The 18,326-nt window shown below is 34.2% G+C and overlaps 1 protein-coding gene across 3 annotated transcripts in view; it reads left to right on the forward strand.

Moving 5' to 3' along the window:
• The window catches only part of LRRC7 (leucine rich repeat containing 7), a gene marked incomplete at both ends in the record, with an annotated part of 384,656 nt that overhangs the window by 50,668 nt on the left and 315,662 nt on the right, over positions 1-18,326 (forward strand). For all 3 annotated transcript variants that reach the window (XM_079697001.1, XM_079697002.1, XM_079697003.1), the window contains one exon: positions 14,072-14,274. In XM_079697001.1, the coding sequence (XP_079553127.1) occupies positions 14,072-14,274 (203 nt within the window). The remainder of the gene's footprint in view (positions 1-14,071; positions 14,275-18,326) is intronic.

The raw sequence follows: 18,326 nt of genomic DNA on the forward strand, positions 1-18,326 counted from the left end.
AGTAAATGCACAAGAACTTATATTTGAGGTTGTTTTATCAAGGCACTTGTTATAATTTGGGAAAATAGCAAGCTATATAAATTTCTAGGATAAGAAGAAGATTGGTCAAATAAATTGGTAGAAATATTCACAACAATATTTCATAGTCTTCAAAAAGTATATTTTAAGGAATGTTTAATGATATGAGAAAATGTTTATAGTATAATGCTAAGTAGAAAAGCATGACAAAACATGTTTAATCTTAGTAATATATGTATGTGTTGTATATGTGTGCATGTATGCGTGTGTCTGTATGTGTGTATTCAGAGTGCAACCTTAAATGAATGATAGAAAATACTCCACTATGTTAATAGTGCTTTATTTCTGGATGATAGAAGTATGGCAAATTTTATTTTCCTATTATACTTTTCTATATTTTCCAAATTCTTAATAATAAATAGACATTGCTTTTATGTTCTGAAGAAAATAACAACTGAATTTTAAAAAGCAAAATTTTGATTGAGCAGAATTATGTGTCCAAAATGTCTAAAGAGCTCTTCTCTCATTACTCCTATTTTTTCTCTTCATGCCAATGTGATAATGTTCATTAGGAAAGCATCATTCATATATCTTTCACATGATCTGGAGGTTAATAGTGTATTTTCTAAGGTAATATAATTTCTATTTTTATCCTCTCCAAAATGTTCTTCAATTTCCCTCCACTATCCATTTAATATATCCATATTGACATAGAGTGCTCTCTTTTTTCTATTAGAACCGCTTCTAAACAAGATATGCCTATCATTTCCATATGAGAACCATCATATCAATTTTTCAAGACACTTCTGAAATCTTTATTTAACTCTTTGTGTTAAATTTTTAGGTTCAAGTAGTTTATTATATTCCCTAAGTGTGTTGATTAAAGACATTGAGAGTCACTTATTTTCCAGGATGTTTATTTCTGAGAATTAAGGGGGTTACCTATACATTTTGTTCATTCTGTGATATCACGCATGTTGTTCTTTAGGATATCTAACTTTATACTTTTGTTGTACAATTTTACCTGCATCTGAAATTGCAGTTTTAAATCTTCTTCAACAGGTTGGTGAATCTAAGGCCAAACAAAATTTCCATTGTTCCCTTTTTTCATTAATCTGTACAAAAGAGAATTTCACAATGCCTGTCTGCCTTAGACTAAGAGAACAAACAGAAAAAAAAAAAGAGAGTTCATGGTCTAATTAATGCTACCTCAAGAGATTCACAAGGAAACAATTTTAATAAGTCTGTGTCAGATTGGGTCCCGGGTTCTATAGATGCTGTGGAAGAGCCACCTACTTTTGCTTGGAAGCTGCAGAGGGGGTTGTATCAGTTTGCTAAGGCTGCTGTAACAAAGACCACAAACTAGGTGGCTCACTCAACAGGAATCATTGTCTCATAATGCTGTAGACTAGGAGTACTAAATCAACGTGTTTGTTCCTTCTGAGGACTGTGAGAGAAGGATTTGTTCCAGGACTCTCTCCTGGGCTTACAGATGGGCATCTTCTCCATGTCTCTCTCCATTTTCCCGCTATGTGTGTCTCTCTCTTCACATGCATTCTTTTTCTAAGAATACTAGTCATACTGGAGTAGCGCCCTACCCTACAATGGTAGGACCTCACTTTAACTAATTACACCTGCAGCAACCTTATTTTCAAATAAGGTCACATTCTGAGGTACTGAAGGTTAGAACTTCAGCACATGAATTTGGGGAGGACAATATTCACCTGTAACAGGGAGAGTAGAGGCACATTTTCCTACAAGGGTAATCCTTGAATTCATTGAAAAGGATAAGGAAGGGTAACTCAGGAGAGATGAGCAAGCAATATGGTTCATGAGAACAGGAAATGCAAAGGCAAGAAGGCCTGGAAGGTAAGGTGTGAGTGTGGTCCACAGGGAGACTGAAGTCTTGGCAGAGGATTATACAACTAGCTTTTGAGTGCAGAATTCATGGTGAGGTAGCAGGGAGCCTGTGAAGAGTTTTACACATGTTCAGATTTGAATTTTAGAAATGATTATTCTGGTAACATGTGGTCTTTTTGAAGTACATTCCATCTACCAGCAGGACCCTGTTAGTTCGGCATGCTCTTTTCATTCAAAGAGCTCACCTGCCTTCTTTAAGCCTTTTCCAATTCTCTTTGCAAAACTTTTGCTCCTGATTTTATTCTCTTAATTCTCTCAAATCCTGTTGCCTTTCATCATCTCCTAAATAATTTAATTCAGTAAGAATATAAACCAAAAAATTCCATATATAACATATAGCATTTACAAAATTAATAAAGATAAGTATTTAAATACTCAGGATGTTTTAAATTCTTGTTTGAAATTATTCTTTTAATCTCATATGAGAGACTAACAATGAAAAAAATTCAGAATCATAACAAAATATTTCAATTTTAAAATGAGCCTCTGATTCTTCCATTTTAAGCTTTCATGAACTTTTCATTTAACAACTATTAAATCTATGAGTGCATTCTCACATGCCTTTAACTTCCTTGCAGAAAGCTTTTTAAATTAATTTTTCTTTTATTTTTTACTCTTCTTTCAGCCCGAGGGTGACCTCAAGCAGGCTTATATGTTTCATGAATCTCTTAAAATCTTTCCAATTATAAAGTAACTGCCTAGATTTATACAAAAAGAAACTTAATTGATTAAAATATTATCTCCAGAAGTCCTGTTTATTTAGTTGAGTTTCAAAATTGCAACATTTGTTCTAACTATCCTGAAGGCACAAGTACCACCGTCATCAGAATTAATTAAAATATTAATAAACAGAGATAATACCAGAAGTTATCTGTACTTATGATTGAAGAATGAATATAAAGCAGCATGAAATCCCATTTAAAAATTCTTTCTCTAAGTTGTTTATATCAGATTGAAAACATGGGCCTTTCATGGTGTCTTGTGAAGGGCACCATATTGACATTGTGTCACATCACAAAAGGCAAGGATCCCTGAGCTGAGACAACTGCATGGAAAATGTTTTCTTACTGGCTCCTACTGAAACTCCTATTCAAATCTTTGGAATAAAGTGTGGAGTAAAGTGTTTCACATAAGGTGAAATTTTTACAAATATTTTTTACAAATTTTTACAAATATTTTTTAAATATTAACCGTCATATACTGCAAATTTTATTAAATAAAATATTTCGTTAAATTACCTCTAAATGTATGATACATATCTCTGGCTTCTCAATAAATCATGCTGAATAATTGATCTTTTTCATAATAACTCAGTCATCATTAAGAACATAAATAATTACCTTATATCACAAAATCAAAATATGTCAAGAGATAGTAAGGTATAAGACCATGATCTGAGTAATTTATTCAAGGATGAGACAAGTGATTAGACTAAGGTTCCAACCAAACCTAAGATACTATTAATTAAATTGCCTATATCTGACTACTTCTCTTCTATTTTCTTATTCTGTACCTCTGTATAAACAAGTCTTCAGATATTATTCCAGAGACTCATTACTTTAGGTTACCACATTTTGAAAGTTAGATCTTTGAGAGTACCCTAATACTTAGAAATTTGTTTCTTCATACTGTTCATGGCTCAGGTTCACAACTTGCCTGAAAGCAAAATTCTTCAAGAAACATAGCTGTAACATTTTATTATAGAATTAGAACTTTTTCCTGAACTTGGGCCATTTTTAAGCTAAGCTTGAAGTTTGCTTTCTACTGTCCTCTACAGTCATGTTTGCATATTTAAGTAAATCAGTAGATAAAAATTCTAGGAGAGGATGTATGGAGAAAGAAGGACAGGAGTATTAAAATATTGTTTTTCACCTATGTAAAAATAAGGAGAAATTTTTTAGTAAGCTCGTAAATGCCACTACTCAGTACAACTCTTCTCTCGAGATTTTTTTTCAGATTGATTCTATAAGCCTTACGTTGATGTTCTTTAGGGTAATTAGTGTTAAAACGACAATAATAATAATAAGGAAGAGGAGGAAGACAAGGAAAGCAGCATTATTTATAGTCTGGAACAGTTAGAGAAGACTTTAAAAAGAAGAATTTGAGCTTCAATAAGTGATCCAAACTCAGATTCTGTGGATCTCTTTTCTACTGGAGCCACTATGACTAGTAGGCAAGGACTTAAATAAATTAAAGAGTAAAACAAAACATTCTATTTGTCATTCCCAGAAGTTCCAAAACACAAGCTTTTTTAACATCGGCTACTGTGATGTTTTAAGACCTGCGAACAAATTATAATAACCAATAAATAAAATTACTCAACATGACTTATAAAGATGTAATGATATTACCATAGATTGGCAGGATTGGTATAGACGAAGAAAGTGGATCAGGGACATTAAGTATTGGGTGTGGTTTAAGGTAGAGCACAGACTTGGAAGTACTAGATAAAACAGCTGAAAAGTAGATTAAAGAGAGCTTGATTGTCAAGCTAAAGAATCTTGTAGACCAGCCTTTAATAAAATGTGTGATTCAGAAGACTAATTCCTAATTATGGTGATAAACTATAACATTTTACATGTTTTAAATTTTAAGTGGTTTAGGAAACACTGGTTTGAACAAAAATAAGCATATTTCTTTGTCACAAAACCTCTCTGAGCCCTTAATTTGCTAATGCACAGTGCTTATTTCTTAGAAGAAGATACGACCCAGAGACATGGACTGGGAAATACTGCTATTGAAAATGTAGACACAGTGAAGCTTTTAGAACTGGGGAATGGACAAGCATTTTAGGGGATTAATCAAGACACTTAATGTGTAAATATATAAAATGGATAAAACTCTAATATTTTCTTTTAAAGCAATTATTACAATGTACAAGTATGGATTTATTTGCTTAATTTTTTGTTCAATGTTTATCTCCCTCACTATCCAGGAAATTTATTAGAGCAGGGAACGTAGCTCTTTTACCCACTGGTTTTTCCCACCATATAACCCAGTACCCAGCACATAGTAGACACTTAATAAATATTTGCTGCATAAATGATTGTAAAGGAAAGGTGTCTGGAAATAGTATACTTTCGTACTGTATTACTTTGGGCAGTACTACTAGGAGATGGTATGGATTTGAACTAGATTGACTGAATGGTAAGGAAAAGAAAGGGGAGACATTGAATGTCTAATACAGAAGGAAAGAAAGGAGTAGTAAAAGATGACTCCAAAGTACAGCATTAAGAGAATTAAAACACAACTAATCAAAGCAAGAAATCAAGAGGGAAAGCACAGTGTCTGGTACAGAGCAGGAACTTAGTAAATATTTTCACGTTCTCCTTTAGACAAGTAGAGTTTTATTTAAAGATAGGTGGCTCATTAAGCAGTTAGAAACTAAATCAGAGATGATGGTTTATATTAGGACTCATTCATAGAAAGAGACTTTCTGAAGTCAGTGGATGAAAATTCCTGGGAAATATGTGAGGAAGGAGAATGGAAGCATTGTTATTCTTAAAACTCACTTGTCTAAAAGCAGAATTAAAAGTATTAAAAAAGCTTTTTCTTGGTAGCAGACACCATGCTTTCCTTATTGATTTCTTGTTTTGATTGCTGATGTGATAATATCAGCATTAAAGACCACTAATGTGTTTATCCTAATAACAGTCCATTGATCTTCATGAAGACAAACTGGTTTCCTTGTAATGATATCAAATCAAATTGTGGATAACAATTGCAGGCTTTCAGATATTGTAATGATAAGATGAAAACAAACCCATGAAATCTGAGTATTTTTGAAATGTGAACATTTCAACAATCAAAAAACAAACAAACCTCAGATGCTCCACTTGAAGTCCAAGAATCACTATGTATGTTGTCTTGATAAGGGAGTTTCAGAGACTACTTCAGATTAGGTAATGGTTTTAAAGATGTTTCTTGAAGTAGGACATGGAGAGAGTTTGGCAGGTTTCCATATCCCTGTGGCACACTTAGTGAAGCAAAGGGTTTCTCAGTGAATAAATTAGAAACATTTGTCATTTGAAAAATGTAAGACTGTGCCAACTAATGAGGACAGCCGGAGTATTTATCACAAGAAATCTTGGAAAGATTGAACTTTTCCTTATCCCTTTAACTTTCCAGGGATGAAATATTAGGCAAGGGTAACATTGGCATACATGGGTCTAAAATCCTAGAGAATGCAGTGGTACTGGATATCAGGTGTTTTGATACATATATTCTTATTGCTTGGGTCAACTACTGCAGGCATAATTCTCAAGTGGTTGAAATTCTCTTTGGTTTAAATTATGAATACAGAAGGATCTGATGACTGTAGCAAGATGAGTCTTTTTGCTGTTTCACCTATGTTAGGCCATGTTAGTGAGCCCTGCTATTTAAATACATTTGACTCAGGGAGAGTGTTGAAAGGGAGACTGTTGACTGCATGCTGTGGCTATAGAAAAAGAAAAATCCCCTTTAGCTATTCAATTCAGATTTTAAATATATATATATATATATATATATATATATATATGATTCAAGAGAGAAGAGAATCCATGCAATGAGAATCCAAAAAAGATAATACTCTTATCTTTGACTTAAGGAATTTATTGGAAGGACTTTAACAGGAAGAAATGAAAACTTGTTTTCCTCTTGCCTTTTTAAATCCCTTTGAAAAACTGAAAATCTAAGAATTCCTCTTTTGGATGTTTGCTAAGGATAGTAGTAAAACAGGAAATCTGGTTGCTTTTGAGTCAAAGTCCATACACTAGATGTGAAGCCACATGCTTCTATGGTATACTGGGCAATGGTCGTGTTTCAGGAAAAAGCAAAAGTTGCTTCTATATATCATGTATGTAACATTTATGTGCTTTCTTGTATGTTATGCTCTACTCATTCTACCCTACTGTATTTTCATACTTTTGACATGCAAAAAAATGTTTAAACTCTTATCACCAGAGAAGAGAACGATGTTATTTCCCTCACTGCTACCCCATCATTCTGTTTGCACCTATGAAGTAGTCTATGTGTAAATAACTATCAAGTGTGTGAGTGTGTGTGTGTATGTGTGTGTGTATGTGTGTTTGGTATAGAACAACTAATAAATTCATGTTTGATAAATTCTCATATGCTGATCTATGTGTATCACTGTAAATGTAATGCAGGGTCTGCTAATGGGAAAAAATGATGACTTTGGGGTCAAGAAAAATGAGATCTAATCTTAGTTCTACTAATTACTCTGTGTGTGACCTTATGCACATTACAAACTCACTAAACCTTAATTAGTTTATTATTGAAATACAGAAAATAATATATGAATGCTTATTCATCAAGAAAAAAAGGTGATAAATTGTAAATCGTTTTGAAATTTTGCAAGGACTATACAAATAAAAGTCATTATAATCATCTTTATTTACCATATGCATTTACTAATACAGTTAATGTTTTTAAAGTATCTACTCTGAACTAGATACTAAAGTTACTGGAAATATACAGTGTTTAAAGGCTAGACATGGTCCCTGTCCTCACAGAAGTTTCAATCTAGTGAACAAGATTGATTTGAATACATAATTAAAATGTGATCAAACGGTATGGCAGCATATAACTGAAACATATAGAGACGAGGACATACAGAGTTGGAACATATTGAATAAAGAGAGGCTACTTTCCCTTCTAATCTAAAATTTTTTAAAAGAGCAAGGAAATGTACCCTGTGCAAAGGCAGCCCTATTTCTGAAGGCCCTGGTAGAAGAAAGATCATGTAGTCCTAGAAATGCAAAGGAAGCCATGAATAAGAAGAGCAAAGAAAACAATGAGAAGAGTGGTACGTGGCCAGGCTGCACAGAGAGCTGGATGTGAGTGTGGAAGACAGCAGTCAGGCCAGAGGACCATATCATACTTTTAAGCTGCAATAAAGACTTTAGACTGTCTGGAAGGCAGAGAGGAATCATTGAAGTATTTGAAGCAAGAAGGTGACATAATAATGTTAGTGCTTTTAAAGGTCACTCCAGGTTCACTGTGGTGGAAGAACAATAGAAAGAGAGAGACAAGTACATATGCGAGAGAAAATAGTTTGAACTATGTTTCTAGGCAGTTGAAATGAATAAAAACAGACTTGAATCAGGATATGTTTAGGCTATTGAAGGATTAGGACTTGGTGATTGTTGGATGTGGGAAGTGAGGGAATGAGAAGAGTCAAGAACATTGCCAAGCTTTCCACCTTGAGAAACTAGGTGAACTGTATTGTCATTCACTGAGTCTGAGAGCACAGGAGGAGGAGGAGGAGGTTTGGGCAGAACAATAATTGCCAATGCTTAGTGAATGCTTAAAACTTGAAGACACAATTCTATGAGCTTGGTATGTACTCTGTTATCTTAGAGATGACTAAATTGATAGAGGTTAAATATGTGCTGAGAGTCACACAGCCAGGGAGTTGGCTTCAGTGTCCAAGGTCTTGACTATGATGATGGGCTCCATACCTTTGAAGAGCATCACTTCAATTTTGAACATATTATGTTTGAGATGCTCATAAAACACACAGTGGAAATGATGAGGGAAATAAATCTGAGTAGAAATTTGAGAAGCTTTATAGCCATCACTCATCAAAGTTAAATGAAAAGAGTTGGGAAAGGTGAGTGAGATTGTAAAGATTGAAAGGGAGAGAGCGTACAATTAGAAGGGCAACAAGCCTAGCAAGGGAATAACTCTCTAGTACTATAGATGTCAATATTTGGTAGAGAAGATGGATCTTCTTAAAAGATTGAAATTGAGGAACCGAAGTGGAAGGATAAATGTCAGAAGATTGTGAAGTCAGGAGAGCCAAAGGAAGAGAGTGTTTCTGAAAGAAAATTATAATTTTCTGTCCAATGCTCCTAATAGGTCAAGTAAGAAGAGATTAAAAGTATGAAGGGGCTTAAAGGAAAACTTTCTTTTAAACATGAAAGTTAATCTCCCACCTTCCTTATTGATCTATACTTACAACCAAAATTCCACTAAACTAAAAGAAATTTTAAAATGCATATACTCACAAGGAGAGACAAAATTGAAAAGAAGACACCAGGAGATAAGAGATTTCAACAAATTTTAAGAAGACAGGGAAAGAAGATGTAGTTTATATTCACATATATAAAAAGTACATTGTCAGTTACATTATAAAGCACCCACAAAGGGATGTAAAAATTGATTTGCTTCATAGTCCTCCTTAGAGTCTTGGAGACAACAGGTACCAGACAAAGAACTGAGGAGACTTAGTACTGAAAATAGAAAAATCGACTTAAATCTTTATTTACAAAACTGCATAGCTCTTCCCAGTGAATTTAAGGTCTTTCTTCATCGCCAAAGAATTCAGAGACAAAGTGATAGGTAAGAAACAGATTTATTTAGATAGAAACACACTCCACAAACAGAGTGTGAGCCATCTTGGAAGGCAAGAGGCAAGAAGCCTCGAAATATGGCATGGTTAGTTTTTATGGGCTGCATATTTCATAGGCTAATGAGTGGGAGGATTATTCCAATTATTTTGGGGAAGGGGCAGAGATTTCCAGGAATTAGGCTACCACCCACTTTTTGGCCTTTTAATGTCAGCCTTGGAACAGTCGTGGCACCTGTGGGAGTGTCATTTAACATGCTAATGTATTACAATGAGTGAATAATTATGCTCAAGGTCCACTGGAAGTTGAATCTTCCGCCATCTTGTACCTAGTTGGTTCTCACTAGTTTTCAACATGTACTATGGCTATGTCATTCTTTTAAAGGTTGTGCCCTGCCTCCTTCCCTCCTGTTTCATAGCTATGCCTCAGGCTGAAGACCAGAACATTCTTTGGCTTGCTGCCAATCGTCCTGCAGTGATACCTATTATGCATACAAAACTTCCAATTAGTTCTTTAGAAAGTCACTCTTCAATATTGAAGGACAGCCAGGGATCACCAGATATTTGTGGAAGACCCCTATCATGAAAAATAAAGATGAAAAGAAACAAACAGAAAATGGAACTCAGAAAAAATGCAAGGAGCAGGGGAAAAAGGCAAAAAAAAAAGTCTATAGCTAATATCTTCTTAGAGAAATGAAATGATATGGCACCCTGAAATACAATCATGATACTGTTAAAAAGGAGCATGCATTTAGGAAGCAACAACCAATTTTTGGACAATAAAAATATGTTATCTAATAAAAGATAATACAGGAGATGTATTCAGAAGATGAAGTTGAGAAAATTTTCCAGAAAATAAAATAAAGAAACAAAGACATGGAAATTACAAGAGAAAAAATAATTAAATTACTGGACATTTCCTACTTTCAACTAATCAGGATTACAGGAAAAGAAAGTAAAAAGAAAATGAAGAGGAGGAGGAAATCATCAATTAAATAATAACAGAAAATTTAACATAATTTAACAATAAAGGCTTCCAACGTGAAAGGGCCCATCTAGTACCCAGTACAATGGATAAAAACACATCAAAGTACATTGTCATGAAATTTCAAAATACTAAGAATAAAAGTTCTAAAGTATTTTGGGAAAGGGGAAGGTGGGCGTAAAACAGGATTTTGAATAGTAATAGAGCTGGATTTCCTGACAACAACCTTAAAAGCTAGAAAATAATACTTTAAAAATTTCTTCGAATTTATAAAGAAAATTATTTTTGACCTAGAAGTATATATCCAGCCAAACTTTCAATTGTTTGTGGGTGAAATGAAATCATGTTCGTATATGCAGAGGTCTCAAAATTGTTCCTACTGTAGATTCTTTCTCAGTAAATTACTGGATGTTATATTTCACCATTGGATGTTATAGTCCAATAAGTCTAGAAAGAAAAGACATGGGGTCCAGGAAATAGGAATAAAACAGAAGGAAATATAAAATTCACAGAATGACAGTGAAGAGAAATTCCAGGATCACACACACACACACACACACACACACACACACACATCAGGTCTAGAAAAGTGAAGTGACCACTCCAGACTGAAGCAGGAAGAGATAGAGCCCCTAAAAGATTATTCCAGGGGGAAATATGCAGATTACACGTTTTTCACTATATCAAGAGAAGAGGAGATAGTCAGGAAACTGAATTTATGAAAGACACATAGACAAACCAAACAAAGAAAAAAAAAGCAATTTTTAAAGAAACAATAAGATGCAGAAGAAATAAAATGTGACTGAATTACAGTGATATTTATAGCTATAATAAAATAAGTACTATTCATTTAAAACAAAATTGCTGTATATACTTTGGTTGGTTAGAAGTTCGTTGAAACTTTGTTAGAAGACAGGTGAACTACCATGTTACATACTAGATATCTGCAAGGGAAAAATTATGGAGTAGCACTACAAGCAAGTTACTTAGAAATTTAAGATGGAAAAAAAGTTGAAAGCTATAATGTGTAGAGAGCATAAATCAGGAATGGAAGGAGTTCCCATTGAGAGATAGTCCATAAATCAGATACCAAAGTCATCAATGGATTCTAGAGGTGGTAATGAATGATATGAAAAAGAGTAGAAAGATGTTACTACCAGATAATGAGACCATCAAAGGAGCAGGACTTTTTTAGGATGAGAGAAGATTAATAATTTTTAGAGAGCAAGGGAGGATATCAATTCCACTTTCCAACCCTGAAGTGTTTAAGGTATGAGAAAATCAGCATGCTCCACTTTTAAAGGCTATAAGTGAACCATGTTTTAAGTTGAGACTATGAAGGGGAGGAAGCCTTCAGTGGAAAGAATCAATGAAGTTACTGATCATGACATAAGGCACAATTTCAGAATTTAGTGGGATTGAAGGAAAGAGAAGTTGGGTCAGGGGGAAAGCTCAGCACATTGTAAGAATGAGACAAGGGACCGGAAAGATGACTAGAAGAGGCTACGTTTTTGATCAACAAAAGGGAAAGCAGTCCTAAGTGAACTAAATTGCAAAAATCTTAGTGGACAGTGGGCTCTCTGGCCAAATGGTTCAGGTCCAGGCCTGGATATTCTCTTTTTTCTCTTCATAATAAAAAATTTGCAATTGCAGCAACAGATGGGTATCAAGAAGTAGCTACAAGGTTCAGCACAAAATGGTGAGTGCAAGGAACTGGGCAAAAACAACATATGAACAATTGATTCCTCACCTGTGAGTCATAGAGACAGACAGGATACACACCTTGAGTCAGCTCGATGGCATCACAGCTGGGTAGTCAATGTGGCTACTAGTGATAAATTAAAAACCTGGGAATTTTTCAAGACTTCTCCCTCTCTCCACAGCACCCCTTCCACCTCTCGTCTAATCCATTACCCACACTTTGGATTCTGCTTCTTAAATACCTTTCCAGTCTAACACTTCTCCCCATGCTCACTACAACTATCATAGTCTGAGCCATCATCACTTACCTTTACAACTGCAATAACCTCAACAAATATTAACTAGGTACCTAATATATGTCATAGATTTACTAGATGCATTTACTGGCTGCTTGATATGTGCTAGATCCCATGTAGAGATCAACCTACAATCAGGGCTTTCAAGGAAAGTCGAGTAAAATAAAAGTTACAAAACCTTGTGATTCAAGCTCCCAGAAATGAGAAGTGTAGGAGTTCAAGAGATAGAAAGTAATGGAGAAGAAAGACCATTTTCTTACTGTTTTTAGTTAAACCTTCTAAAGATTACCATGTTCTTATAACCTTCTATAAGAGCTGACTCATGAACCTGTCACAAAATATAATTTTATTAATTTCATAAGTAAAAGGAGGAATAAAAATGGCTTTGGGCTGCACTTTCAACATCTCTTAAGCATATTGTATTCATTTGCCTCCAAATTTGATTTAATCTAAGCCATTTCAAAACAAAATGCTATATTATTTTTGTGAACTATCACTACTTTCTGTTTCGGCAGTAAGTTTATGCTGATAAGTAAATCAAATCAATGACTAAAATGCGAGTTTCAAATTGATGCTCATTCAGTACTATTTCTGCAGATGGCAAACTGTGTACTATTATTGTGAATCCAAAGATGAATAAGACAAGATCCTCTCCTTCAAGAACTCACCCAGTACACAAGGAAATAGTACACATAATTAGGAAGCAATGTGATTTAGTGCCCTGGGAGCTCAGAGGAAGACGCTATTCATTTATCCTGGGGAGACATTCACAGAGATAGTGACATTTTAGTTAGAATAAGAAATTTTTCAAGCAAATTATCAGTATCTGTTGGTGGTTGTGGAGAGAGTCCCAAATGTATCCACCTATTCATTCATGAACTGATTTGTTCATTTTACATTTGTTATTGAATATCTACTATATGTCAAGAACCTATACAACTGTAAAAATGAACAAAACACAGTTACTACCCTCAATAGCCTTACAGTCTAGGGAAAGAATGATATAAAAAACAGTAACTTTAATAAAGTGTTATAGATGCCATGATACCAATTTTGTGCAAGATTTCATGGCATTTGGTCATTTTAACCTAGAAAAAGACATGCCAGGATGTCAGAAATTTCTGCCATGATTGTTTTCTCCCATTAAAATAAAAGGATTCACAGGGACAGATTCTTATTCTGAAGTGAATAACCAATACAACTGTAGCTCCAATAGGAGCTTTGTTCAATTCATCTCTCTATCCCCAGTACCTAGTTCAATGCTTGGAGCATATTAGTTATTTAATAAATAATTATTGATTAATGGAATAAATTTGAGTCAAAAAGAGGATATCATAAACCTTATGAGTAAAACTTGACTATTTTGCAGAAATGAGAGAAATGTGGGTTTTTTTCAACAAATTCTGGAGGTTTCTGTTCTGCACTGCAATTTGTATAAAATTTAAAAAAAAACATATTATCGTTCCATGTTTCAAGTGTGAGTGTAAGCATTGCGCTAAGTCAGGATTGTATTCTGGCCCAGTTCTGCCATTCCAAAACTGTGTGATGATGGGATTCTGATCCTTTCTGAATCCATTTCTTTATTTGTTAAATGGGAATAAGAACGTGTCTTTACATACCTTGGAGAGCTGTTTAAGGATTAAATGATCTATTGAATGTGCATGTCTTATGTAAACTTCTTTACGGCCTTATATAATTATAAAATATACAACATAAGTAAATTTCTAAGCTTTAAATATTATAAGAATGCCTTCCAAATGCAGGTGGTTAAGCAGTTTGTTTTCTGTTTTTCTCTAGTGCAGTGCCTGGAGATGACCACCAAGCGGAAAATCATCGGCCGACTGGTGCCATGCCGATGTTTCCGAGGTGAAGAAGAAATCATCTCAGTTTTAGATTACTCCCACTGCAGTCTTCAGCAGGTGCCAAAGGAGGTCTTTAACTTTGAACGGACATTAGAGGAACTTTACCTAGATGCCAATCAAATTGAAGAGCTACCAAAGGTAATTTTTGACAACCTAAAATATGTACTTCAAATGAGTATTTCATAACTCCAGAGAATTGGCATAATGATAATGCTAACCACAGCCTTCTATCTAGGTAATTGACAAATCATTCAAATTAATATAACTTTTCCCAATATTCTCATTACCTTTTAATGCGACTCCATTTGCAACTTCATGTAATATGCCAATAACCAATTGAACTCCATTGAAACCATCATTTTATGTAATATGCCTTTTTATTTTAACTTAAGATGATCTCCAAGAAAATAACAGGTTGGTGGGTTGAGATCAATAGCTTATGTTTAGAAAAGAAAGGGAAAATATGGTACCCTCTATTCCAGAACTGAAAATTTGTATGTTGTATGTTAAGGTGACATTGTTTTAAAGCCTTGAATTATATGTTACAAGTTTAAGAAATGCTTTTACATACACACACACACACTCACACACACAAAGAGTCAAGTATACTATTATTAAAAACATGCTGTTATTTCTAGAATTTGAAATCTTTGATTATTACAAACATCACTGAATTTATATGGCATATAACTTATAAATATAGTGTAGCTAAAATTTTTTAACTAATATCAAACTTTACACACATATACACACACACTGCCATTATGCTATGCAAAGAAAATGTCTCCTGTGACCAGAAAACACTGGAGAGATTACCTAAAGTAGACTAAGGCCACACAGCAGAAGGTTCAAAATCTAAATCATTGGATCCTATTGTTCACCTAAATAAATGACTCAGATTAAGTTGCTGGAATGGCATTCAACCCTGAAGAACTTAATGGCCAAGAGGGGAAAAATGTCATGCAATACATTTCCATTGCTTACGCTAAAAAAAAATGCATGTTAAATATCCAAGAACCAGAAAAATATATCTCCCATCATAAAAACTAACTTAATATCAAAAGCAGAGTAAAATGTTCTGATGAAAAGGATTTTTGAATAATTGTTTTCATTTAGGATGATGCATTACAGTGTTTATATAACACTTCAGAGACAGGAGCTATTTAATGTGTACTTCAAAACAAATATCCTTCATTTATGACAACCTGTGTGTATAGTGTCATCTTGAATCTTTGTCCTGGAGGGCTGAGTTAGACCTAAAAAAAATTTGGCCATATGGATTAACATCCATATTGCACATAAGTGGAGGCTGGACTGAAATGGGCTGTGTCTTCCACCAGGCTATGAACTACTTGAGGGTAGAGGGAAAGATCTTATTCATCTTAGATGAATCTTTCATTCTTATTCATCTTTGCCTTCCTGTACAGGAGGATTTATGGTGACCTTCACATAATGGATAATCAATCTATGTGTTGTTGCTGCTAGATGAAACACTGCAGAGAACTTCATGTACTATAGGACTTGATTAGTAAGACTGTATAAGGTTAAGCAATTCATAAATGTGGCATTTAGCTCTAATTTAAGAAATTAAGCACAAAGTTTTGTTTTTTTTTTTTAGGTCAGATCAATCTAGAATTGCCAGATGAAATAAAAGACATCCAGTAGTGTTTAAATTTTAAACTAAAAAACAGGCCATTTTTCAGTATAATTCCATCCCAAATATTGCATTGGATATACTTATACTAAAACAAAAAACAGATTGTTATTTCTTTGAAATAAAAATTTAACTGGGCATTTTATATTTTTATTTACTAAATCTGGCAGCCCTAAGGCAATCCAGCCATTTAAAATCTTTTTCTAGATGCATGCAACAGAGTGTATAAGACAAATAGTAAAAACATGGTTAATTAATCAACTACATACTCATTTAATATCTACTCTGCAACACAGTATTTGAAGTTTTAGGGGGGTTATAATAGAAATAAATCTCAACCCTTGCTCTCAAGGATCTGACAACCTAATCACAGAGAAAACTGAAGCGTTAGAGGTGAATACACAATAAAGTATAATCAGAGCCAAAGAACCAAATCCTGTGGTAGGGTTTATGTATAGAGAAGAGGTCCACTCTTGGAGGGGATGGGGAAGGGCCTGACCAAAAAGCACAGATGCAAAAACTAAGATGGAATATATGTAGAGGGGGAGGAGAGGAGCAGCAAAGCTGTGAAGATTCTGCAGCTGCAGGTGCAAGTGGGAGAGTGTTGACATATGTAGGTAAAGTAGGGAGAGCAGAGGGAACCCAGATTATGAAAGGTCTTGAGAGTTACACAGCATTGTTTGACTTGATGCATCAGGCAGAAAATGCCATTGGAGAGTTTTACATATCAAGTCAGTCACTAAGGGCGTAATGAAGAGAGCTTGGATTAACAATAAATAAAAATAATACAAGTGAACCAAGGATTTAATAACACTTTTGCAATGTATTACAATTCAGGAGAAATTGTTATCTTTTGTTATTGGTATGCTTTATGTATTTCAAAGACCTTTCACATAATCTCTCAAGGTTTCTTTGACTCCCAAAGTTCAATATTATTAGTTTCCTAAAACAGCCCTGTAAGTTCCTTTCTTCTAAAGTATCTGTTATTGAGATATGATCTAAATTATCTGACTTTGAGATTTGATTATAATAATACATGGATATAATTGTGCATTATTAGAAAAATAGGTAAATTAATAAACAAAAGGACTGACATATCAATTAGGGCTCATTATGTGTGTTCCAAGTAATACAAAACCCAATCCAAACTGATTTAAACAAGAAATAGGCTTGATTGGCTCACATAAGTGGAAAATGCATCTCAGAACAAGCTCCAGACTTGGTATGTTTCTATTTGCTTTGTGTGGGATCAGCTTTATTCTGAGGCTGGCTTTCTCTCATGGGGCAGAATGGCTAGAACTGTTCTAGTGTTCACGTCCACAGCATCCCAAATTAGAAATTTTTGGCTTCTGAAAACTCTTTCTTTTTCTGAGAAGGACGAGAAGTGTCTCCCCCAGAATTCTTCAGTTAACTTGTCCTTAGGTCTCATTGACCTTAATTGTGTCACATGTTCATTGTCGATCCAGTCTATTTTCTATTGGATACACTATGTCAAGAAAAATGAGATTACTCTGATTGGGTTAAACAGTGATGGGCCACCTCTGTGGAGTTGTGGTTACTGGCAGCAACACAAGGAAATGAGGTGGAAGAACTGTTGGAGAGATTACCACAATGTACACCACAAACAAAATGCTATAAAATCGCTGTTTTGCGAGGAAAAGTTCCTCTTAATCAAAGTTTGTAAGGACTTGTAGGCAAAGTATTGAGCCCTTAGGGGATTTAAACCTTTCAAAGTTAGATTAAGTGAAGTATTTTTTGTCTGCCATCTTATTTTACTGTTTTCTTGGTATTATTTTGACATTATTACCATTGTGATTTCAGATTTATTGAGTAATGAGATAACGATTTTTATTCTTGATATTACATTATGGCAAGAATTACCTTTTATACATTTTAAAAATTATTTTCATTCAGATGTTTTATACTGAGAATGTTCTAGCTGGCCAAGAGTCTGTACTGTGCATTCTTATAAAGCAGGTAGAGAACAGAGTCAAGGTTAATGGCATTAGGAAAAGAATGTCAAGAGTGTGTTAGAAAAGATGCAAAAAATAGATATGAAAGAACAGGTAATGTTTTCATTAGGTATAGTTCAATCTGTGTTGCTTAATTTTTTGTAGTAAAAGGTAAAAATACAAAATAACATGCTTTTCACAGAGTGATAGAAACCCACACAGCTTATAATTTAGTACTGCTTTGCTTGTTATGTGGAACTGGAAACTTAAAATTATAGACAGAGTAAGAGACAATCACAGATGTATATTATATATGAAGTAATAGAGTGGGAAGACAAATGTGAAAAAAAAGAGCAATAAAGAGAAAACCTACAGAGAAACTTCTTGAAACTGAAGAGGAACTTTAAAAAAGATGAAAGAAATAATTTTGATAAAGTCAATATGTGACCAAAATTGAAAGACACAGAGTGAATTTGGTAGAAGAGGTTAATTTATCCACGTATAAAAGAGGACGGGACTAAATCTGCAGTACTGTACTTACAAAGTTTTCCCGATATAAACTATCCAGATGTATTTTAGAGATT

The sequence above is a fragment of the Hyperoodon ampullatus genome (assembly GCF_949752795.1).
Source record: "Hyperoodon ampullatus genome assembly, chromosome: 2".
Classification (NCBI taxonomy): Eukaryota; Metazoa; Chordata; class Mammalia; order Artiodactyla; family Ziphiidae; genus Hyperoodon; species Hyperoodon ampullatus.